General features: G+C 39.2%; 1 protein-coding gene across 8 annotated transcripts in view; it reads right to left on the reverse strand.

The window, feature by feature from the left end:
* Positions 1–25051, reverse strand: part of pam (peptidylglycine alpha-amidating monooxygenase) — a 136277-nt gene that overhangs the window by 73850 nt on the left and 37376 nt on the right. For all 8 annotated transcript variants that reach the window (XM_039779401.1, XM_039779398.1, XM_039779399.1 and 5 more), the window contains exons 3-12: positions 22895–23012; positions 22411–22468; positions 21677–21764; positions 17904–17995; positions 14663–14746; positions 12573–12621; positions 12401–12468; positions 9001–9081; positions 8838–8914; positions 7074–7177 (exon numbers count right to left, since the gene is read on the reverse strand). In XM_039779401.1, the coding sequence (XP_039635335.1) occupies positions 7074–7177; positions 8838–8914; positions 9001–9081; positions 12401–12468; positions 12573–12621; positions 14663–14746; positions 17904–17995; positions 21677–21764; positions 22411–22468; positions 22895–23012 (819 nt within the window). The remainder of the gene's footprint in view (positions 1–7073; positions 7178–8837; positions 8915–9000; positions 9082–12400; positions 12469–12572; positions 12622–14662; positions 14747–17903; positions 17996–21676; positions 21765–22410; positions 22469–22894; positions 23013–25051) is intronic.

Here is a 25051-nt window from a genome sequence, read left to right on the forward strand (position 1 = left end):
GGGGCTGAATAATTTTGCACGCCCACTTTTTCAGTTTTTTATTTGTTAAAAAAGTTTGAAATAGCCAATGAATTTCGTTCCACTTCATAATTGGGACCCACTTGTTGTTGATTCTTCACAAAAAATTACAGTTTTATATCTTTATGTTTGAGGCCTGAAATGTGGCAAAAGGTCGAAACGTTCAAGGGGGCCGAATACTTTCGCAAGGCACTGTAAGTGCATCATACATTGTACAGTGATGAGTGAGAAAAGCCTTTTTCTTTATTTTTTATTTTTTATTCTGGTTTTGTTTTGGCGTTTTGCAGTTATTATGTATTAGATATTAATTTCTTTGTATGTATGTATAAAAAGGAAATGTGCAATGGACGATTGTCTGGAAGAGGGTGAAAGAACAGGTAACAGCGGTCAGGCAATTAAAGGACTCTACAAGTGAAGAGGGTGGCCTATAAATGCTACCAATACTTAAACATTTATTTGCATGAAAGATTACCTTAACAAAAACACATTCAAAATGTAGAGGCTCAATTGTGGGTGATTAACTCAGAAACAAGATCAGAGAAAACATATATCGCCACACCTCCACCCCTGGAGCACCTATCAGATCTATATAAGATCTGAGATGTTACTGTTAAGCCATGATTCAGACAATATAATAATAATAATGTTAGGTTTATGTAAAACAACCCATGCACAAAGTAAGTCCATTTTTGGCACAACACTCCTAATGTTTAAATTAGTGATTTTTAAAGGGGTGATAGAATGATTATATAGGGTATTTCACACTGTTCCTTATGGTCTCCTAATGGGGTATGTAACATTAGTTGGGCTGAAAATGGCCCGGTTGATATTTTATTGGCCCTTATGCATCCCTGTGTTTTGGCCCTATTTGTAACAAGAGCTTTTCTTCCAAATATGGTATGGTCATGATTTAAGATGAGCTGGCCGCTGCTTGGTTGAGCCTTAGCCCGCATCATACACATAGACGCCGGCTGATTGGTTGAGAGACTCCGCCATACACACGCATTAGAGGTCGTGGTGCTGATTGGTTGAGCGAATCCCCAATACACAGACATTAGAAACGGCAGAATCTCATATTCCAGACACTGCAATGTTTCCTTACCAAATTCACTTCTGAGACTTTTTTATGCGAGAAATCAACTATATAAAGCTCAAATATGGGCCGTTTATCGAAAATGGATGGCTAATTGCAAATTTGGTAAAACTGTGTGTCGGAGTTCAGCTGCCTGTGTTGCTGGCTCCCCGCCTGGCCTGCCTTCCTCCACAGACCCGGCTTGCTGTGAGCTCGATTGAGCTCCCGACGCTGCTGCAGCCCACAGCACCTCATACCCGCGCAAAGTCACCGTTTGGGCTGGTGGACTACTACCAAACGCCGCTGCCCTGACAAAGCTCCAGGGCCTGCATCTCCTCTCTTCCTGCTAGCTAAATGGCCCGTGTGTGAGAGTGAGAGCGCGGTCAGCGAGCTTGTTACACCAGCAATCTCTTACTACATGTTACACACATGTCACGCCACTTAGCTATACAACATCTAACTATATGTTTTATAAAGCTAACAACGGTGTCCGATTTCAAGTTAATGAATATTTGTGAGCTGTAAGGGTTTCGTTAGCTGCGACTGTCCCTTCAATCCTATGTGTACAGATTGCGGCTAGTTAGCTTCATTTTTGGTCGTAATTCAAGTATATTTACAGTTTGAATTTCGTCACGCCACTTATACAACAACTAACTATATGTTTTATAAAGCTAACAACGGTGTCCGATTTCACGTTAATGAATATTTGTGAGCTGTAAGGGTTTCGTTAGCTGCGACTGTCCCTGCAATCCTATGTGTACAGATTGCGGCTAGTTAGCTTCATTTTTGGTCGTAATTCGAGTATACTTACAGTTTGAATTTCGTCACGCCACTTATACAACATATAACTATATGTTTTATAAAGCTAACAACGTGTCGGTTACGATTTCGTTAATGAATATTTGTGAGCTGTACGGGTTTCGTTAGTTGCGACTGTCCCTGCAATCCTATGTGTACAGATTGCGGCTAGTTAGCTTCATTTTTGGTCGTAATTCGAGTATATTTACAGTTTGAATTTCGTCACGCCACTTATACAACATCTAACTATATGTTTTATAAAGCTAACAACGGTGTCCGATTTCAAGTTAATGAATATTTGTGAGCTGTACGGGTTTCGTTAGCTGCGACTGTCCCTGCAATCCTATGTGTACAGATTGCGGGCGTTAGCTTCATTTTTGGTCGCAATTCGAGTATATTTACAGTTTGAATTTCGTCACGCCACTTATACAACATATAACTATATGTTTTATAAAGCTAACAACGGTGTCCGATTTCAAGTTAATGAATATTTGTGAGCTGTAAGGGTTTTGTTGGCTGCGACTGTCCCTGCAATCCTATGTGTACAGATTGCGGCTAGTTAGCTTCATTTTTGGTCGTAATTAGAGTATATTTACAGTTTGAATTTCGTCACGCCACTTATACAACATATAACTATATGTTTTATAAAGCTAACAACGGTGTCCGATTTCAAGTTAATGAATATTTGTGAATTCCAGAGGAATTCTAAGAGGAGGCTAGCTAGCTCTCATTGATAGAGCTCCATCCAGCCGCAGGCTCTATCAATGAGACTCATGGACAAGCGGCGTTTATTTTCCCAATCGTTTGTTTAAATAACTCAACACATTATAATTACACACATTATAAGATTAACTAGAATCTGTGGTAAGAGAATGCTGGCGTAACAAGCTCGCTGACCGCGCTTTCACTCACATACACCGGGTATTTAGCTAGCTAGCAGGAAGAGGGGAGTTGAAGGCCCTGGAGCTCTGTCCTGTCAGAGCAGCGGCGTTTGGTAGTAGTCCACCAGCCCAAACGGTGACTTTGCGCGGGTATGAGGTGCTGTGGGCTGCAGCAGCCGTGCCGGAGCTCAATCGGGCTCACAGCAAGCCGGGGTCTGTGAAGGAAGGCAGGCCAGGCAGCGAGGCAGCAACACAGGCAGCACCAGCCTCTGAAGTCCGACACACAGTCGAACAAAATTTGCAATTAGACATCAATTTTCGTAAAACGGCCCATATTTGACCTCTAAGTAGTTGATTTCTCGCATAAAAAAGTCTCAGAAGTGAATTTAATGGTAAAATAGCATATGAACAATGTATACATTTTCTGAGATCTGCACGACCTAGATTCAGAAGACTAACTGATCTCAGGTCAGTTGTGTAGCCTATGTAAATGTTGGGGCGTGACCGTTCTCTTAATACACCCATGGGCTGACAAAGGTTCCGGTTTTTGGGAGGTTGACGTCAACTTCCAGCTTTGTTGGGATTCGCCCGTTTTCAGCGGCAGTTTCAAAATATGAAATTTTCATAGTAAAAGGGTGTCAGTGACTACGTTTACAAGCTGTCAATAATCGGGTTATGGTCGGGTTAAGGTCACTATTCGGGTTTCTGAAACATTCGGAATAACCCGTTTACATGCGTGAGCAGAGAGAGTTACTCCTGTATACATGGCATTTGTAATCAAATGGCGATATCCCGACGTAAACGGCGACGCACGGTTAGCGTCTGGACGTAGCCTACGGACAACCTTAAGACGCAATAACTTTTCGGTCACCTTCTTATAAATCTCACTATCTCGGTACTTTCTGCCGTCAACAAAAGACATTATATTCATGGTTTTCACCACACTAATAAAGAAATTGGTTTCCTCCTCGCTCCAAAAGTGTGGTGCTGTGCTGCGTCTCGCCATGTTTACCTCTACTTCTTGTTTATGTCCGGTATACTGCGCGCAGGTTTTCTGCATTGACATATATATATATAACTATATTATTATAGTATATAATTATTATTATAACTGTTTTCTGGCGCATACAAGAAGTTCCTCTACTCAAAAGACCAAGATTCCTTGCGAATAGAACATGCGCAGAATACAAATCAATGTTCCTTTTGATGGAGATATGCCGATACGCGTTTACATGACCAAAATTTCGGGTTAGAAAAGGGGTAACCCAGGTAGTATATTCGGGTTTTTAAAAACCGGAATATGAGCATATTCGGGTTTTTGCCGGTGTTTACATGGCCGTGCGCGACCGGGTTATTGCTAATATTCCAGTTTTGAACGGGTTATTGGCTGCATGTAAACGTAGTCAATGGGATTTTGAGCTTATATGTATGTCCTATTTACCCACCGAACGGTCGTTATTCAACTATGACAGGGTAAAATCGGTTTTGCATTCTATCACCCCTTTAATCCTTTAACATCATCCATTGTAGGTACAAAAATAACCAGTGGTAGCCATACTGTCACTTATCAAACATAAATATGAAAGTGGTTGGATACACTGATGCAATACCGGGTTGTAAAGATTCCATAATTCACGAGTTTTAGGAGAACAGACACACACAAAACATATAGACACAAAAAAATAAAATAAACACAAAACTGCCACACCCTTCAAGAACAACCCAGCAGCCCCAGACACCGTATTCCAGAGCATTTCCATGAGTAAACCAAACTGTGTTGGTAAAGACCATATATTGAACTCAAGACTCAGTCTGCATTAATAAGAAAAGAAAAAAAAAAAAAAAAGCGTAGCTCCAAATAAAACTAATTAAATAAAAATTAGACTACTTTACAAGCAGCATTTCACATTAACAGCTAGGGGGCAGTAGTAGTACCATACGCAAGCAGGCTCTATTTTTTACAGTCTATGGCTGTAACATACCAAAGAATAACAGGAAGTCAGCTTTAAGAAAGCAGGATGTAAACAAACAGTGACAACTGAGACTACTTGTTGTATCTAACAACAATTAAAGGTCCAATGTGTAGGAATTTCTCCCATCTAGCGTTGCAATCATATATCATACAATCAAGTCTCTCTCGCCACGCAGTTCAAAGTATGTATTGCAGCTACGGTAGCCTTCACGCTTCACGGTGTACAAAAGGCTATCTATCAGCTGTGGTTGTTGGAGTGCATGTCGGAGAGTGGCGCAGACGCGCTTCACACCACGAGTGGGCACGCGCGCCACCCAACAGAAAGGAGAGAGAAAGAAAAGGAGACTGCAGCGGTCCGGAGGATAATTACCTAGTTGGGATTTGGTGTGCGCGTCCAAAGCAGCTCACTCTTTTTTTCTGATGACGCCAGTCTCTTGCTCTTTTCAATATCAGTTTTCTTATTCTGGGCGAAGAAGAAGACTCCTGTTCCTGTAATTTCCTCCATGTTTCCTTCTTCAAACTTGCTGGGGCCGGGAAGCGACGATACCCATTAGCAGCATCTGTGAGTCGAAATCACGAAAGGCGGCGCAGTATAGCCTGTATGTCCCTTACCGGCCAACATATTTCAAGATGGTGCATGAATATGGAGCGTCTACCCCAGGTCATGCAAGCGCAAATGTAAAATTTCAAGCCAATAGGAATACTAGTAATAACATACTAATTGATGGTGGTGGTCAATATTCATAAAAAAGGACAAGTTTGTGAAGGCCAATACAGATTTTGATAATGAACAGCTACAAACGTTACACACTGGACCTTTAAAACAAGAGGAGTGTTAACACCTCAAAAATGAGCACCTTAACAGTAAAGGGAAAAGAAAGAGCCAGTTTATTGGACTGTCATACTGTAAATTAGTCTTGTGTGCTACAAGCTATTAGCTGCAGCCTCAGTCATCAGCCTCACCTCACTAGGTATAGATAATTGTTATCCAGTAGAAGTCGAAGGGGACATGAAGGTAGCTTCAGCTTCTTTGTAGCAGCTGAAACGCCGCTGTTTGCAATCAACATAACGATCAACATAACGCACAGCGTGCAAGGATAACAGAGAAAATACTTCATATCGAGTTTTAATGTGGTCAATTAGAAAGTACAATCAAAACATGATAACTGAGTTGTAAAATCATATCTACAGTATTATAGACCTCTGTGCAGGGTGTTGGTTTCTGATAAGTCTTAAAACTCATGGATGTATCACTGGCCTTACTGGATCTTATTTCATCATCTCATCTGGTGACAGCAATAAGTACAGTAGATGAGTCAACCCCATGGCCATTCAGCCAGTTCACATGTGGCAATTGTCCAACATATCTATCTATTCAAGTCCAGATAATAGCCCACCCCCACTCAGACACAGACGTTACTTATCAGCACCTGCCGTTCTCGCCCTATTGCTGTACTGACACCTGTGCATCTTCCCTGTTACAGTACCTTCATGAAATTTACATTTGGGACAATTTGGCAATGTGATGCAACCCTTGCATTTTTTAAAACTGTGTTTTTTGTCAGAATTCCTGGTTATAAAGCTCCCCCCAAAGTGCAGACAGTGTTTTCAATAGTTATAAAAATGTAACACTGCATAAGCAATCAGAAACCAATTGTATACTACATATACACGTGGCCGGCTATTTTCATAAATGGACATTTTAAACTCTCCGTTTTAAAAAATAACATTGTGCACAGCGGTCAGTTTTCAGAAAAGTGTTCGTTACACGTACCCGTGTATATATGCCGTCAAGAGCATGCTAAATCTGTAGATGGCAGTGTAACGAGAAGAAACAACAGCAACGAATCACTTCCTCTCTCTTCTCTTCCTCGGCTGCCTAAACCTCTGTTTGTCTCAGTTTATATGCAAACGTGGAAACAAAGTTTTCCCAAATCTCCATTCTGGCCAGAGTTTTTAGAAAGAATCGTTTTCAGAGGCGAATTCTCCGTTTGCGTGTAAACGAAGGGCACAGACGAAGGGAAAGGTCTCCTTTATTCAAAATAACCATGTATGTGTAAACGGGGTAGTAAAGAAGCACAAGGTGTACCATGAGTGGAAGAAAGCCACAGTGCCTGTCTATGCTAAATGCCTGTAAGTTATATTCCAATATAAACACAGTTCAAAGGGAGAAAACAAGATATTATTCAAGTAGTCTGAAATAGAACCTCGTAGAAACCACTGTAACTTAAAAGGTACTTTTAAGATATAGGTAGGCTACAATGTGATGTAAAAATCATACACTGTAAATATTAACAGTCTATAGTAAAAATGCATTATGTGTAGAACTTACCCAATATACGTTTTGGAGGTTCTGCCCTCCCCAGTAAACAAACATCTGGCTGCAATGGTGTCACCATACTTCACATTCACCTCCTTATTAGCAGGATAGAATGCCTGGAGAGAAAACACAAACAGCACTCTACTTGAAAACTGTTGTAATCAATATATTTTGGGTTGAATTCAGATATTGGGTAAGAATATACATCTAACCTAGTAATTATTATAGAACTAAGCTCACGGTAAGATTTTATCATGATTTTTATAGCGGGAAGCGGGAAAGCTCAAACTTAAAACTGGTCGGTGGAGCCTCTAATTCAAAATGACTCAGCATGTCTCTCGTTCTGTCTAAACGACTAACTAACAACTGAATGTGATGTACCACGTTGACGCGTTGTGACATCCGAGTTGAACAAGTGAAATAAAGTAGATTATGCCCTATGCATGTTTAAAAATGATATCTGATTAATAAAAAATAAAAAGATCTCAACCAGTTGTAATCCTTTTTTTTTTACCTATTCACGGTGTATCGTTACACCCCTAGTGGACAGAGATCATTTTTGTTTCAAAACGCTGTTTAAAAATGAAAACGTAGTAATGTGGATGTAGCCTTAGAATACTACACCGAGTGGTGATCTGTTCATTCAAAGATAAATCTCACCAGTAAAGGGAGTGAATAATTAATATAATCCCACATATCTATAAATCACAACTCCTTGAATTCAAGAGTAAATAGAAAAATAGGTAATTAAAATATCTGGTCCTCTTTGGACAAAGCCATTAGAGATCTCAGTATCATATATTAAATATTATTTCTAGTCATAGTTCCATTATCTTTATTGTGACTATAATTGCCACTGTTCATCATACCCCCAACCGGCACCAGCAGACAACATTTTTGCTTGATAAAAGGTTGATCAATTATCAAAATCTTTCTATTAAAAAGGAATGGTTCAACATTTTTGGGAAATGTGATTATTTGCCAAGTTAGATGAGGAGATCGATAGCACTCTCATGTCCGTTTGCTTATTATAATGCTGGAGCTAGCAGCCCCAGGGAAACAACTTTGGCTCTTACCAAAGGTAACGTACTTTGGAAAAAAGGACACTTTGGTTTAAATACGGATTAAACAAACGAGACATAAAGTGATAATAAGTGAGCTTTAGAGGTGTTTCCAGTCATTATGCTAAGCTCAATGGCTGCTAGCTCCAGTTTAATATTTAGCGGACAGATAAGAGAGGGGTTGATTTTCTCATGTAACTCTCAGCAAAAAAGCGAATAAGGGTAATTACAAAAATCTTGAATGATAGCTTTAATCTTCTTTTGATTGATAAACTACTAATTTTAACAGTAAATTACTAAATAGTGCAACTGATTATACTGAGTAAGTGTGCTACTCTTGTCTTTTAAACTTAGATCTACAAGAGCTGTCAGGAGACTGACCTACCTACCTAGACATACTCTATCTGTCAATTGTCCCGAAATAACGTATGTTATGATTTGACAAGATAAGTAAAATTTAATTGACCTGGGTTTCTGTATGGGACAATCCAGTATTATATAAAACAGAACATTAATGATTAAAATTGTTTTTAAATGTTTTTTTTTGTTGCATTTTTCCTTTTTATTAACAGCAAAGAAGCAGACAGGAAACAAAAACAGAGCTGGGTATGACTGTGGACGTTTAGATTATGGTATGCGTGCGCCTTTAATCATTCAGCTACTGAGATACCCCAAACATGTCAGTTTTTAATTGCCTTCTGATGTGATAACTTACCTGTGGTAGCTGAGGGGATTGTCTCCCAATCAGGCTCCACTTCCCGTCTCGGATCCTGTAGCCACTGACCACTTTACCTGTGACAACAACACTCATCCAGGTTACTACTGCTACTGATAAAGTTACCCTGAAATTAACTGCTAAATTCTCTGGTATGACTCACCAAGGTGGTGTGTGTGGGTCCTGAAGGCAAACGGGTAGATGGGATATGAAGTGTAATCACAGGCGATGTCTGCATTTGTAACTAACAAAGAAAAATGAAGTGATGTCAAGGCAGGCCCAATCTTTAATCACTGTACAGCCCCATTTCTGCCCCTCCTGTCCTTTTATGCACTCCAACAGCAACATTTGTTGTGGATCATGGGGACTCAGAGAGTGAGGTCGGATAGCACCAATTGATGCTAATTTCTTACAGCCAGTAAACATTTTAACTTTTAATAATGTGCAGTTTACTTTTGCCCAGACGCAGGGTTTTTAATTAAGGTTAACACATTTGTACTCCTTTTCCAACTAAGGGATCTAAATATTACACTGGATGATTAGGAGTGGGACAGAATCTGTAGGAATATTAAAACAATGTCAAGGGATGTGAGGGTGCGCCTCATTCAGTTCAAGATTATGCATCCCTTCTATTGTACTCCCTCCAGATTGTTTAGAATTGGTCTGAAAGACACACCAAATTGTTGGAAATGTAAAACAGAGGACGGACAATTACTTCATGTCCTATGGTCCTGTGATAAGGTCCAGGAATGTTGGACTGGGATACATGATAACATATGTCGGATTTCTGGATTACAAGAATATTTGTTCTGGGAGATGGGTCAATCCTAAACGGGATGGATAAACACATAAGAAGCTTGGTCCAGACTAGTTTAATGATAGCCAGACAGATTATGTTAAGCGGCGTTTGAAAAAATGTCATATAAATGGTTTGCCAGATTGGATGTTTCTACTAGTAAAAGTTGATGTTGCGAGTTGTTTGTTTTTTATTTTGGTAAAAAAATGTTTTAATCATAACAAAAAGAGTGGTTCATTCTGCTGAACAATACAATAGGTGGTGCTCTACTCTGCCTTAAGAATATTTACAACAGGCGCTGCAAAGAACAAGGATAGGAGAATCATTAAAGATCCCTAAGACTGCCACGCCCCCCGGGTATGTATGTATATATATATATATATATATATATATATATATATATACATACATACACACACATACATATACAACACACACACACACATATAACACACACACACACACACACACACACACACACACACACACACACACACACACACACACACACACACACACACACACACACACACACACATACATACAGTGCCTTGCGAAAGTATTCGGACCCCTTGAACTTTTCGACCTTTTGCCACATTTCAGGCTACAAACATAAAGATATAAAACTGTAATTTTTTGTGAAGAATCAACAACAAGTGGGACACAATCATGAAGTGGAACGAAATTTATTGGATATTTCAAACCTTTTTAACAAATAAAAAACTGAAAAATTGGGCGTGCAAAATTATTCAGCCCCCTTAAGTTAATACTTTGTAGCGCCACCTTTTGCTGCGATTACAGCTGTAAGTCACTTGGGGTATATCTCTATCAGTTTTGCACATCGAGAGACTGACATTTTTGCCCATTCCTCCTTGCAAAACAGCTCGAGCTCAGTGAGGTTGGATGGAGAGCGTTTGTGAACAGCAGTTTTCAGTTCTTGCCACAGATTCTCAATTGAATTCAGGTCTGGACTTTGACTTGGCCATTCTAACACCTGGATATGTTTATTTGTGAACCATTCCATTGTAGATTTTGCTTTATGTTTTGGATCATTGTCTTGTTGGAAGACAAATCTCCGTCCAGTCTCAGGTCTTTTGCAGACTCCATCAGGTTTTCTTCCAGAATGGTCCTGTATTTGGCTCCATCCATCTTCCCATCAATTTTAACCATCTTCCCTGTCCCTGCTGAAGAAAAGCAGACCCAAACCATGATGCTGCCACCACCATGTTTGACAGTGCGGATGGTGTGTTCAGGGTGATGAGCTGTGTTGCTTTTACGCCAATCATAACGTTTTGCATTGTTGCCAAAAAGTTCGATTTTGGTTTCATCTGACCAGAGCACCTTCTTCCACGTTTGGTGGGTCTCCCAGGTGGCTTGTGGCAAACTTTAAACAACACTTTTTTGGATATCTTTAAGAAATGGCTTTCTTCTGGCCATTCTTCCATAAAGGCCAGATTTGTGCAGTATACGACTGATTGTTGTCCTATGGACAGAGTCTCCCACCTCAGCTGTAGATCTCTGCAGTTCATCCAGAGTGATCATGGGCCTCTTGGCTGCATCTCTGATCAGTCTTCTCCTTGTATGAGCTGAAAGTTTAGAGGGACGGCCGGGTCTTCGTAGATTTGCAGTGGTCTGATACTCCTTCCATTTCAATATTATCGCTTGCACAGTGCTCCTTGGGATGTTTAAAGCTTGGGAAATCTTTTTGTATCCAAATCCGGCTTTAAACTCTCCACGACAGTATCTCGGACCTGCCTGGTGTGTTCCTTGTTCTTCATGATGCTCTCTGCGCTTTTAAACGGACCTCTGAGACTATCACAGAGCAGGTGCATTTATATGGAGACTTGATTACACACAGGTGGATTCTATTTATCATCATTAGTCATTTAGGTCAACATTGGATCATTCAGAGATCCTCACTGAAGTTCTGAGAGAGTTTGCTGCACTGAAAGTAAAGGGGCTGAATAATTTTGCACTCAATTTTCTGTTTTTATTTGTTATAAAGGTTTGAAATATCCAATAAATTTCGTTCCACTTCATGATTGTGTCCCACTTGTTGTTGATTCTTCGCAAAAAATTACAGTTTTATATCTTTATATTTAAAGCCTGAAATGTGGCAAAAGGTCGTAAAGTTCAAGGGGGCCGAATACTTTCGCAAGGCACTGTACATACATACATACATACATACATATATATATATATATACACACACACATACACACATATATATACACATATATACATACATATATACACATATATATATGTATATATACACACATATATACACATACATATATATATGTATATATGTATATATATATATATATATATATATATATATATATATATATATATATATATATATACATATATATATACACATACACACATATATATATATACACATGTATATATACATATATATACATACATACATTTTTTTTATATGATTTCATGTGACAAATTGATTGATTGACATTGATTGGTATATTATCAGTTGTAATCAACTGTATTTTGATGGAAATTAAGTGTGATGCTGCCATTTTGCCATTTTCAAGATAAGCAATGCTGATTATAATAAGAAATTGTACAGCAGCTTTCTAATAAACCTTTGTATACAGTTTTTTCCCAGGACTCATTGGAAGAAAAAAAAATCTGGCAGAGATGATGGCTTGGCCATGTTTTCCAGACAAGCCTATTAGATTGATTAAATATCTTAGAGCTTGACAAATTTAAATCTAGGAAAAAAATACATTAAACATACCTCTTTTTCCTGGAAGGATAACTGTGTCCACAGACATTAGCAGGTATATACCAGCAATGAATGGCTGCCTTTGAGGAGGGTACAAAGAGTCATAGTTATAGTGTAGAAGGCGGAAGAGTTTTTGTCACATTTTTATCAACAGAAGAGTTGATGCTTTTAAGTAAATACTTACGGTTTGGATGTCATTCTTAAGGTAAGTCCTGAGCAATCTCTATGATGGTCTGGAGAACAAACCACAAACAATTAAAATTCAAAGTAAACTTTTTTTTTTTTATCTAAATGAGCACTATACCATCAAAGTTGACCTAACACACTTAGTTTAGCGTTATGCCTAGATCACATTACACAACTTTCCAAGTCGTCAGATTGCTGAACTGTACACATCTTGCTGTCTTGTAATCGGTTGTAATAGTCTTAATGTCATTGTAGTTTCACACTACATGACTGACCAGCGAAAGGTGGTCACACACTACACATTTTTTAACAGGTGGAATGCCTGATGAGTATGTCTGGTCTCCAAACTATGTTTTGTCACGAAAACACACGTGAGAAGTGACACAGGAAATTAGGTAATACCATGCGTGAGACAGAATTCTTTTGTTCAAGCAATCCGTGGAATTTTCCTTGTAATCATGCTTGTTGATGTTGTCGTTGGCACACGTGTTCATGAAAATAGTCTATTACCACCTTTTCAGCCTGTCTTTTCCACTAGGTACAACAACAACTTGTTGCAAATGCAACACATACAGTTCCTATAGTTACAGGCAACCCCTCCACCAGATTTCCCCTCAACCCATAGCTCCCCGACAGATTCCCCGAAACGTCCAGATATTTTTGTTTGAACAGTTCACACATAGCGCTTGAGCACTGATTTGAGAGCGCTGATTTGCTCCTCTGATCTCGGGATTTTGGTTATTACAATTCATGTCACCAAAAAAGCCCCGTGTACACGTCTATTCCAGAGTGTAATTGAGCTTTTAGGTTAAACTAACAACACTTTTATCTGCTCTGTAATATCCTACATATTCGGGAATTCGGTTCCATTTTATGAACCTAAAAATACAAGGTTATTGTCTACTGCCGGGCCCAGGGGACCTCTGTGCCGCAGACAGCAAAGCATAGAGCTTCAGAGAGCCGGAAATGACAGCAGGCGGGCAGGCGGGTATCAGATCTGTGCAGAGCACCGCAAAAAAAACACCAACACATTACTAACAGCATGATTATAACATCCAAAACACAAGATTCACTCTCAGTGGTTGCTGAGACTTAAAAATACTTTCAAAATAGCATACTAGTGTTTAAAAATACAAGAACAGCCGAAATACACAGAGCTGCCTAGCTGGTTATGAACGCTCATGGACATGGAAATCGAAATATAGCATTTCTTTATTTAATATTTTTCAAATTCATTAAATTATCCATTATTAAATAGAGGAACTAAAAAAATATCTTAAAAATCTATAGTTCCTCTATTCAAGGATACATTTATTAATTTGAAAACCAATTTATTAATTCCTGTGTTAATGTACAATTAAATTAATAAATAAATGCTCTATTTCAATGTCAAAGTCCTTCATACTCAACACCCAACCAACCTGGCTTTTTTCCAAGCAGTAAAAGACGTGTCTTGTGTATTAGGCCTAAAGTGTCTGTGGGTACCTTTTGAAGCACTATACAAATACATGTATATCATTCATTTTATTATTATTATTATTATTATTATTATTATTATTATTATTATAGCAACAGGCGCAATCAATGCTGATATGCAGTCAGCAGAAACACAAAATTAAAGGTTTCCCTACAAAACAAAATTTTAAAAAAGTCCAAAAGAGTTAGAGATCCATCACAGTACCTGAGTGTTTGGTGGATGCTAAACTCTGGAGGATGTAGCTAGCTAGTAGTAAATATACAAAAAATTGTAAAAAAAAAAAGTAGATGTGTGTGAAAGTATATTTTTTATCCTATTCCTCGTTCTCTTTTGTTTCTTTTTCTTCTTCAGCATGTTTGCTGACTAAACTAAAAATATTTATATATCAGAAATAAAACATTCCAGTTACAGCTGAGGGAAAAATTATTAAACGACATTTTGTTTCTGCTCGCAGACCTAATGTTTACTAAGAAGTGAAACTTCATGCAGGAGAATTTTGAATTGCTTTTACACTCTTGAATCTTTGGAAACCTTTACTGAATTAGATGTAATGGATTACATAAATAAGCTCTATTCAACAATGTTATGCTTTAACTTCCATTAGGACTCACCTCTGAAAGCAGTGACATCTCCATAATGGATCTGCAGCACAAAGTTGGATATTCCTGAATTTCTTCCAACTTTAAAACCAACATCTGATGAGACAACAGAGAAAAGAACAGATGTTAGAAAAAGATATGAGACCACATGGAAACGTAAACAACTGAGGGAAAAAAAGATAGAAAGGCAGTATATAAACCCCATACTTGACCATTTAGGATCTGTCTTCGCCTCATGTACTGTATTTTCAGTGAAACTAATTTCTACATAAGAAAAAGTCTATGAAAACTGTGAGGTCTGTGGATTATGGGAAGAAGCATGGTCAACACAAATACACAAACACAAATGACAATGCCTGTCAAAGTAGTCAGCCATGGTTCCTTTAAGCAGAAGTGAACACAAATGGGTCAGCTTTCTCTTGTTGTGTTATGTTATAGTACACCTAGCCACAACGCTCACACTGCAGCTCACCCTTGCGTTGCGTTACGATTTTCAGATGACACATTCCAGGACGCAATGTTGCATTACATCAGTCTTGCATAGCTCAAAGCGTCTGCATTCTTGTACTTGTGTGGACCATGTTTCAGCCCTAAAGCAGGGGTCCCCATCTTTTTGTGCCAGGGCCTGCTATATTTATATAAAAAATTCCAGTGACCAGTTGTCAATTTTAATGCCTCATTTTTAAGATGCATCGTTTTGAAACAGGCGGTTAATGTTTTACACAGTTCTTAATCTAAAGTGGTTTTATTTGCATATTATGTGCATATTATTTTATTATTATGTTGCATACTAGGTGGTAACAAAGGCTAATTGTATGAATATAATCTATTTCAACTTTCAGACCATTTCACAAAATGTTTCCCTTTTCTCAAATTATTTCAAAAGCAACTCACACAGCACTCACCAGCAGGTGATAGTAATGGCAAATTGAATGAAAATACCAGCCCACGTCACCTGTCAAATCTCTCACTAAAGAGAATCACTTCAATAGCCACTCAGTGTTTTCACTCACCAACAGGTGACAACAAAGGCTAACTGTATATACATAAGATGAGCCAAATTCAACATACAGTTTCAGAACTACAATAGCAACTCAGTGATTTCAGCCAATCTTTTCCAAAAGTATAAAATTAGAGATCAAGCTTTACCCACAACAAAAAATACCGGACCAGACCAAAAAAACATATATGCATCCAAAACAATGCACAAATTCCAGGATATGATAAAACAAAGTTTAAAAAAGCCCCCTTTCACAAATATAAATGAAAACCAACTTACAGTCTGACATCCATATCAGTGAGACCCCAGGGATTGCTTTGTAGCACACAAGAACAGATTTAAGATATCAAAACTCGGTGAGTGTCCAACTCACGTTTCTTTCTTTTAAAAAAACTCTGTGCCTCTGAAGTTTTGACGGCTTCATTGTGTCATTGCATATTTCACCACAAACAACACACAATGGATTTGGTGCCAAGGAATCGCCTGTTGCCGTAAATCCATATATGAGGCATCGTATTTATGATTAAAGCTTGACATGCTTTCCGTTTTCCACTATTTTTGGATTGGTCATCGCCCTTTTTTTTCACTGAAATGGGCAATGAAACGGGCCACGGAAGTTTGCTGGGCCCCGCTCATCTCTGCACCTATGCTGCACCTGGGTCTTTAATATATTGTCTTCTGTGACTGTAATGTAATGTTATTGTACCCTTGTTTCTTGTCTTAAATCTTTGTCTTTGATGTTGTTGCAAATGAAGCTGCTGGGATACAAGAATAATTTCAGACTTGTTCTGACAAAGTATTATCATCATTATCCTCATCATCATCATATCAGTATCTGTGTATTTGTTAGCCGAGAAGTAACAAGAAACGTCAGCACAGAAATGACAAACCAGGTTTGAGGTTATTTAGAAAGAGTGTCACTACATAGTTTGTCCACTAGGGAAGTGGTTTTCAAACCTTTTTCAAGAATGAAATTCTTCAGCGTGTGTGCAGAAGATAACAAGTTTGCAATATGCAACACATGCAAGGAAAAAGTAAGGCGTGGAGGGACGACACCAAAAACCAAAATCAAATTTTTTTTAGTTGGATGTGAAAAGAATAAAATGGTTCTAACATTGACGTTAGATGTGTGTGAATTTCCCACAACAGGAGTAATTTATATAGTTCTATTTTATAGTGATCCATTATCTGTTCAAAAAATGTTCTATGTTCTGTGCAAAATGTTCTATTAAAGAAAAGATAGAAAATAAATATTTCTGTGTGGTTAGAGTTAGAAACAATGAAATCGGAATCGGCTAAAATCGGTATCGGCTGGCCTAACTCAAAGAAAATCGGGAATCGGCCTAGAAAGTTGTAATCGGTGTATCTATAGTAATAACCATGGTACATGGGTGGTAATTCAGCCCATTCCCCGTGAGCAGCAGCATGAGAATCTATCTATAAATTGCAGGAACGTCTGTCTGTCTGTGTCTGTCTGTGTGTTATGCGCATACCTCTCGAACCGTTAGTCCGATGGATTTCAAACTTGACAGGTGTCTTGCTACGGGCTACGAGTAAGTGGGGTGCCAAGTTTGACGACGTTTGGATCAGAAATGCAAAAGATATTGTTAAATACATAATCGTTAAAAGAAGCACACATTGGCTTTCGCCGCTCTCGCCGCTGGCCACTCCTCCGCTCACACTGCACACTGACTGAGCACAACGCAGGACCAGAGACAGAGAGGGTCAAAGAAAGCAGCGGAGCTTTGGCAGCTAAAATGTGACATACACCTCAGACCCACAAAAATGTGCAAAGTAGAACTACTTTGACTCTTTTCCTGCTTCCAACGTTAGCTAGATCATTGTTGGTTATATCAAACTTACTTTTCTTCACTTTCCTGGAGCACGAGCAGATAGCTGAAAGGGGATATGTGTGTGTGTGTGTGTGTGTGTGTGTGTGTGTGTGTGTGTGTGTGTGTGTGTGTGTGTGTGTGTGTATGTGGGTCCGCCATGTCAGGCTATGCAATTCGAATACGTACCCCCATTTGAGAAACGCTATGAGCCCTGACAAGTTAATTTTTATACTGTAAAATGTCCTACTCAGTATGTTTCTTCTTCTATCTGTAAACACACACAAAGCAGGTCCAATCTGGCTGTTGGATTATTTTAGACAAATCACAGCGAAACTCTTCACATGGCTAGATACAACTTAAGGACAGTGAATACTGTAAATATGACTATTAGTAATCATAACCAACCCTTTGAGAGACATACCTTTGGGTAATTTAGTAGGTGGTGCATTCCGAGCCCAGGCATACATAATGGATGCCTCATCTGCACAAGTGCCTTGTACACTGCCACAGTCCCTTGAGAGAGAAACAACACAATCAATACCACTTAAAATGACCAGATGAAAAAACACTGTGAATCCCAGAGGTAGTTACAGAGCAACACAAACACATGTCCTTCACTGCCATAACAAAGGACTGGCAGACAGACAATACAGGAATAAATAATACTTGTCCGTCATTCAATTCAAGATTTTTCCAGAAAGGCCAAGGGCAACTTGACTTGCTTTAGATTACTTGTTACTGGGCCAAACTAAGCTTGTAAAGTAACGAAAAACAAAAGGGCATAATACAATAAAACCAGAACAAGCTGTACCACTGAGGTTTCTTTCACACCTGAGCTGTTTGGTCCGTTTAAACCGAACCCTGGAGTGTTTCGCTGTAGAGTTAGGTTCACTTTAGGTGACAATTCAATCCGACCAAAAAAAGGGAGGGAGGGAGGGAGTGAAGGATTGGCCACAAACCAAAAATGCAACAGTGTTGCAAGTTCACCCCTGAATCGCACCAAGTCTACCAAACTATACATGTAATAGCGCCCTAACATATTATTACCATATAAAGTTGATATGGTGAACATACAGGAAGGAAGGAAGGAAGGAAAAAGCAGGAGTATGGAAGGATGGGAGGGAGGTTGGAAGGAAGGAAAGACAGACAGACAAAGAAAGAAAGGGAGAGAGGGAGGAATGAAGGAAGGATGGAATGGAAGGAATGAAGGAAAGAAAGATGGATAGAAAGAAGGAATGAATAGATAGATAGATAGATAGATAGATAGATAGATAGAATGAAGGATGGATGGATGGACAGATAGATAGATATTGTCCCACAGGGGACATTTTTTATTTTTTGTCTGTTACATGCAGATGGGCAATATACACAGACAAATATATCAACGGATACATAAAGACAGGTATGTAGACACAGAACAAGTACATTAAAGCTTTAGTGCGTAACTTGTTGATATTAATGAACGTCCATTACATTCAAGCCACTGCCAAAGGAGTTGCTACAAAGCTAATTAAGACTATCAGCTCCACAAAACGCTCTCTGTATTTCTCAGTACGGCTATGTTCAGAAGATTGTGTCGTCCCGCGTGACTTTCCCGCGCAGAAACTCGAGTGAAGATAATTACCTCTTCTGAAGTGTCCATTATGTTTTTTTAATCCTCCGTGTCCTCATTGCATACTAGCAACTGCGTGGAGGAGGGGTGGGGGCGCGTGCACGATCACGTAAGGCTGTATCATGTGGACACGCCAACAGTGTTGTTGTCATTACTTAGAATTCCTCATGGGGGAGACAGAAACTACGCACTATAGCTTTAACAACAACAACAGATTTAAACAAAGGTTAGCAAGATGGGTTGTTCAATAGTGCTTTGGCAACAGGGACAAAACTTGTAGAAACAGAGGGAACAGTACAGCAGGATGGATTGGATTGTGCTTTTGTAAAGTAACAACAGGAGGTGTGGGGCAACAGAAAGTGCTCTGAGCTTATGGATGACATGTCAACAGTTGCCTATTGGCACATTCAGCATGTAGTGCTGTGGAATCATTTAAGTCCAGTATTCACTCTCCTCAATTTGCTAAATTTTCGTCTCCACTAACTCCTGAAAAAAATATCTGGCTCTTTCCCTGCTAAATGCTCCACTTTGTTCACTAGCTAGTCTCTGCTGTTTGGTGCAGAGAAGGCACCAAAGTGGGTTAATCAGAGCTTTTTCTATGAAAACAACTGCCGGCTTCTAAGACTGACCAAAAAGTAAGTATTAGGGGTGTAAATAGTTAATCGACTATCGATTAATTGTCGTTAAGAATTTACTCAATTAAATTAAATTAATTGTCGGCTAACTGAACATTGCAATCTAAGACAGTTTTCCACAGGACGTAGGCCTAATTGAACGTAACACGAGATTCTCGCGGGCGGCGAGAGACCCGACACAAACTTGAGGCGGTCAAAACGGAGCGGAGTGTGGGAGCTTTTCAAATGAATTAATGATGACAAAGACGCCCAATGTAAACTCTGCGGTACTACGTTTAAGTTCAGCAGCTCTACGAGTCCGCTAAGATACCACCTTCATAACTTGCATGCAGCCATGTTGCAGGGAGGAAATCTGTCTCACAAACCCTACAATCGCTGCTGTGGTGGGAAGGCCGAATCTGTGACCACAGGAAAGCCGGAGGGCATTACTCAGAGGATTTGCCGGCATGATCGAAAAAGATATGATGCCAATTAGCACCACTGACGGTGAGGGATTTCGGGAGTTATTACACTACATGGAGCCAGGATATAATACCCTCTCGAGCGACCATTACTACCCACTTGGAAGCACGCTACAAAAATAAGAAGGGCGCGCTAAAAACACAGTTAGCCAGCGGTAATGTGGCGTCTGACGATGATTGTTGCACGGCACTGACTACAGAGAGCTACATAACAATCACTTGCCACTACATTGGAAACGACTGGCAGGTAAGGTCAGCAGTGCTTCTCACGTTAGAGAGACCTACAGCTGATAATTTTGCTGACAAACTCAACCAGGCTGTGCATAATTTATTTTGTTAAACTACATAAATGCCATTATCTGTACCGTATCCCAACTGGTACAATAAAACATCAACTGAGCAATATAACATGCATTGTATTCAGTATATAAGCAATTTTTTGCTTTTTATGTTAAAGACACTATTGATACCGTCAGAAATTTACATTCTCAGGAAAAAAGCCGCGTATCAGTTAATCGTTAATCGATCGATAAAGTCAGTCAACTAATGATTAAGGAATTAATCGATAATTTGCATCCCTAGTAAGTATATTACTAAGTAAAGATATTGCAAAGTCACTATAAGCGACACCTTTCACATTACACATAGTCATAACATCCATTGCCAATGTAAAAACACTGATTAGTGCAACTTTTTAAAAACTGAGAAGAAAGAATATAATGTTTACATGAAATGCATGATAACAAGTGGGATGGGTATTTGTTTTGTAGGCGTCCAAATCTGACACCGGGTATCCGAGGCAAAAAGCTTTGAACAGCATATCCACCAATTCCAGCAGATTACACTAGAAAAAAAGAGGAACGGGTTCCTTTTCACCAAGTTATTACATTTTTGATTTGGATTGATTCCGTTAAGCCCAGTGAATGTTGACTTGTACTCGACTATTATCGTCATATTGAAAGTTATGTTAACCAGCTTTGACATTTTTTGTAATACTTACTGCTGGTGTTTGGTGCACCACTAATATAATATAAAACAATGCAATGTCTAAACACTGCTGTCCAACCCTGCAACAGGATGAATTGGGGAGAGTGCTATAATTAATAATGATGTACAAGGGTAACTTTGGTTTGACAAGTAGGGGGGACACAAAACAGGGGGTCTGGGGGTTTAGGGACTATGGTGATACAAAATCCAGGAAAAAATTAAGTTGATCCTAATGATAAAATCTTCCAGAAAGAATAGTACAAAACTACTTTCTTTATTGTTTAAAATAGGGGCAGATTACTGAGACGAAAATATAAATATATAAATATTATATATTATATATTATATATATAAATGAATATGAAAGTGGGGTGGGGACACAAACAGGATTTTGAAAAGGGGGGGGGGGGCATGTCCCCAGCCGAAATTACACCCTAGATGATATATGATGATGGAACAGTCTCTGTAACATTCCCCCTATGATGAAATTGGATATTACCAGTAGCTGCTGGTGGAAACAGGAGTCCGGCAGCCAAACAGAAGCATGTGATGAACTGTGTCCATACTGGCATGAGGTATAAAGTCCACTGAGGAAGAAAAACAATGTTGTTAAAATATTTAATATTTAATGAAATGCCTAAGTTACTCAACACTGTTTGGGTATGAAGACTCAATTCTCTCTGACCTGTCTCAACTTGATTTGCTGTCTGAGCTAATTCAGACAAAAGTTTTGGGTTGCATCATGTGGCCCTTGGATCAAGGACAACAAAGTTCATAGGGGACTAAACACATTTTGCAGGCCTTCAGTGTGCGAAAGACTAACATTCAGACACCACAGGGTCATCATCAGAGTCAGCCTGGAGAAAATAAAAAATAAATACGCCTACATCCCTAAAACATTTTTAATGAAATGTAAAATAAAATCCATATTGTGAATTTAATCACACTGATTTTTAAATGTGTCCTGCCAAAACCTTCAATGAGTTTGATCATATTTGATTTACAAAAACATCTGAATACAACAGAGGAATCATTAATTGTTGGTGCTACTTCTATTACAACTGTCTATTACTACTGCTTTACTTTGGCATCTTATCCAGCAGTGTACAGCTGAACTACATTATCTCTTAGAAAAGTACCATCTAGTCTGTGTAGTTACCAATTACTTTTGCGTTTAGAATAGGGCTAGATACTTTTTGTTGTCTATCAATATTTTAAAGAGGATATACTCACCAATATATGCATCTCGACTAGTGGGCACAGGAAATGTTGTGCACAGGTAAGTGTCTGACTGAAACATTAAAGAACATAATGATAATATTAATTACTGAATAATAGAATCTAGTCATCAATTGCTGAAATGTTAAGCAGATTTTATGATGCATTAATTTTAGACTGATTTTGATTTAATTTGAAAATGTTGATTAATGATAATTTATTTTATTAATCTTATTGTCAACTAATTTGCTGCATTTTTTTTATTAGTAAATGAACGGTTTGTCTACAAAAAAGTAAGAAAAAGAAAAAAGTGAGAAATGTCCATCACAGTCTAAGGTGACATATTAAAAAATTAAGTTTACTTTCACAGAAGAAAACCAGTTGCAAATTAACTTCCTATAGATTTACTAGTTGATTAATTAATTGATTAATGGTTTCAGCTCTAATTATTAAAATTTTGAAGTCAAAGAACTAGTATGTTTCAGAGAAACTGACTTACCACAGTTGGGACAACACCAGGCATCCGAATTTCCACAGAGAAGTTGTGAGAGTTTAAGACCTGCTGCTTGGTCCTGGACACACATTCACTGGGATCTGACAAGACATTTTCCTGAGACCTTAAAGAAGAACAAAGGAACAATGTGATTTACTACTAGCTACACTTTACCACAACAACCCATATGCACAAAAATACACTTAAATTCATGTCTAGTAAGCCCTTCTTCACTTGCAGAATGTGGGTCGATGACAGCCCCCAGGCAGTAACAGCATACAGAGCTTTCTTAAGCTGTGCTCAATCTGTCATTAGTGCCATCAGTCATTTCAATGAGCACGGAGGGTTGACGCCAAGGTTATAATAGTTTTTATTTTATTTTTTTAAAGATTATTTTTGGGCTTTTCCACCTTTATTTTGAGAAGACAGCTAGGTTAGAAAGGGGAGAGAGGGGGGGTAGAAGTTTCAGTTTTTGAACGTCTCAGACTTATGTAGCTACATATACATACAACATACACGGTTGGAGAATAGCCAAGATGTTTAATGTTTAATCTTAAGAGGGGTTTAGCTACAGACCTCCACTGTAGAGTCACTTTGGGTGCAGGCTCCACTGTCAATACACCTCCACTGTCAGGCCAGTCAGGACAGGAAATAAGTTCTTTAAACTTTTGTTTTTACCCCGCCCCCTAAGGTCCTAATGTTAACTAGCAGCACGACAAGCGCAACCTGATGCCACTTGATGAAAAGTGGGTGACTGAAATGCTTTATTCCAAAATGTCTAAATGCATGATACTTGCATTTGCTACCTCTGGTCACGTGACCTAATGGCAGACCAGTTGGGCGAAAAGTGAGCCCTGTATAGTGTACTTCTATATTTATCCTTTTAAAGATACTAACCATTTCTTTTTTGTCTTAGAGCTAACCAAGCGTGGGTCACCTCTACTTGTATGCTGTTCCGTATTAGCTAAGTAGAGCATATTTATGAATTGTGTCTCTGTTTTAACATTTACTAATGAATTGTCCTGTTTTTCTTTTCTTTCATCATGTTTTACTTTGTTTTATATAGCAAATGTCGCCGGCAGATATTTGTAAAATCTTGGCAGAGCTAGAAAGTCTGAAGTAAATTCACCGCTATACCGTTTCGAGAGTCGCGTCGAAGGTTTCGAGGTGGCCAAGAAGGAAAAACGGGACAATCCTGCGGCTAGCAGAAGAGAGGTTGACATGCTCTGGGGAAAAAAATTATGATTTTGAAAATAGATCCCGACGCAATAATGTCCGTTTTGTGGGCATCCCCGATGGTTAGGAAGTAGGGCTGAACGATTATCGCATTTGCAATAATATCGCGATATGTTAAAATGCAAATTCCTAATCACAAAGGCTGCAATTTGGTCATGTGACTCGCGAGAACAAAGCAGACTGCACTCCGCAGAAAAAGCATCAACTTGGCACGCTAACGCTACGAGCTGGCCAACGGCTGAGCCACTGACGCTCACTCCCATTGAGAAAGTGGTCATAGATAAATTCCTACGCGCTCTGCCGTTTGAAGCTAAAAAGTTAGCAAACAAAGCTAACCCTCAGAGCGCAGATCAGCTAGTGGAATTAGGAGAAGCAAGTCAGGAGGAAGGGGGGGCAAGTCTGAACGACAGGTTTCCGATGGACCCGGAGGTGGAGCCAGAGCCTGCCTCTCTGGCAGGCCGGTTCAGCACGGCCCAATTGGAAGACCCCAACCTGGCCCATGCACTCCAGCAGGTTACTGTGGTGGACGGCAAACCCACGGAGAGGTAAGTCATATCACCTATCCCCATTTTGCAATAAAGAAGAAATTATTGCATCAGGTTGTGAAGAAAAATTATGAATGTGTGGAGTTGATATTGGTGCCCCGTCCCTTTGTACAACATGTCTTGCAGTTGGCACACTCCCACCTTCTTGGTGCTCATCTAGGGGTAGAGAAGACCCTAGACCGGATCAAAGGCCAATTCTACTGGCCAGGGGTGGAGGATTACTGCCGCAGTTGCCCGGAGTGTCAGATGGTGGCGCCAAAGCCACATTTTCGCAGTCCCTTGGTTCCCCTGCCTATCATTTCAGTCCCTTTCAGCAGGATCGCCATGGACCTGGTGGGACCTTTACCCAAGAGCAACCGAGGACACCAATATATCCTGGTGA

This window comes from Perca fluviatilis, chromosome 17 (genome assembly GCF_010015445.1).
Source record: "Perca fluviatilis chromosome 17, GENO_Pfluv_1.0, whole genome shotgun sequence".
NCBI classification, from domain to species: Eukaryota; Metazoa; Chordata; class Actinopteri; order Perciformes; family Percidae; genus Perca; species Perca fluviatilis.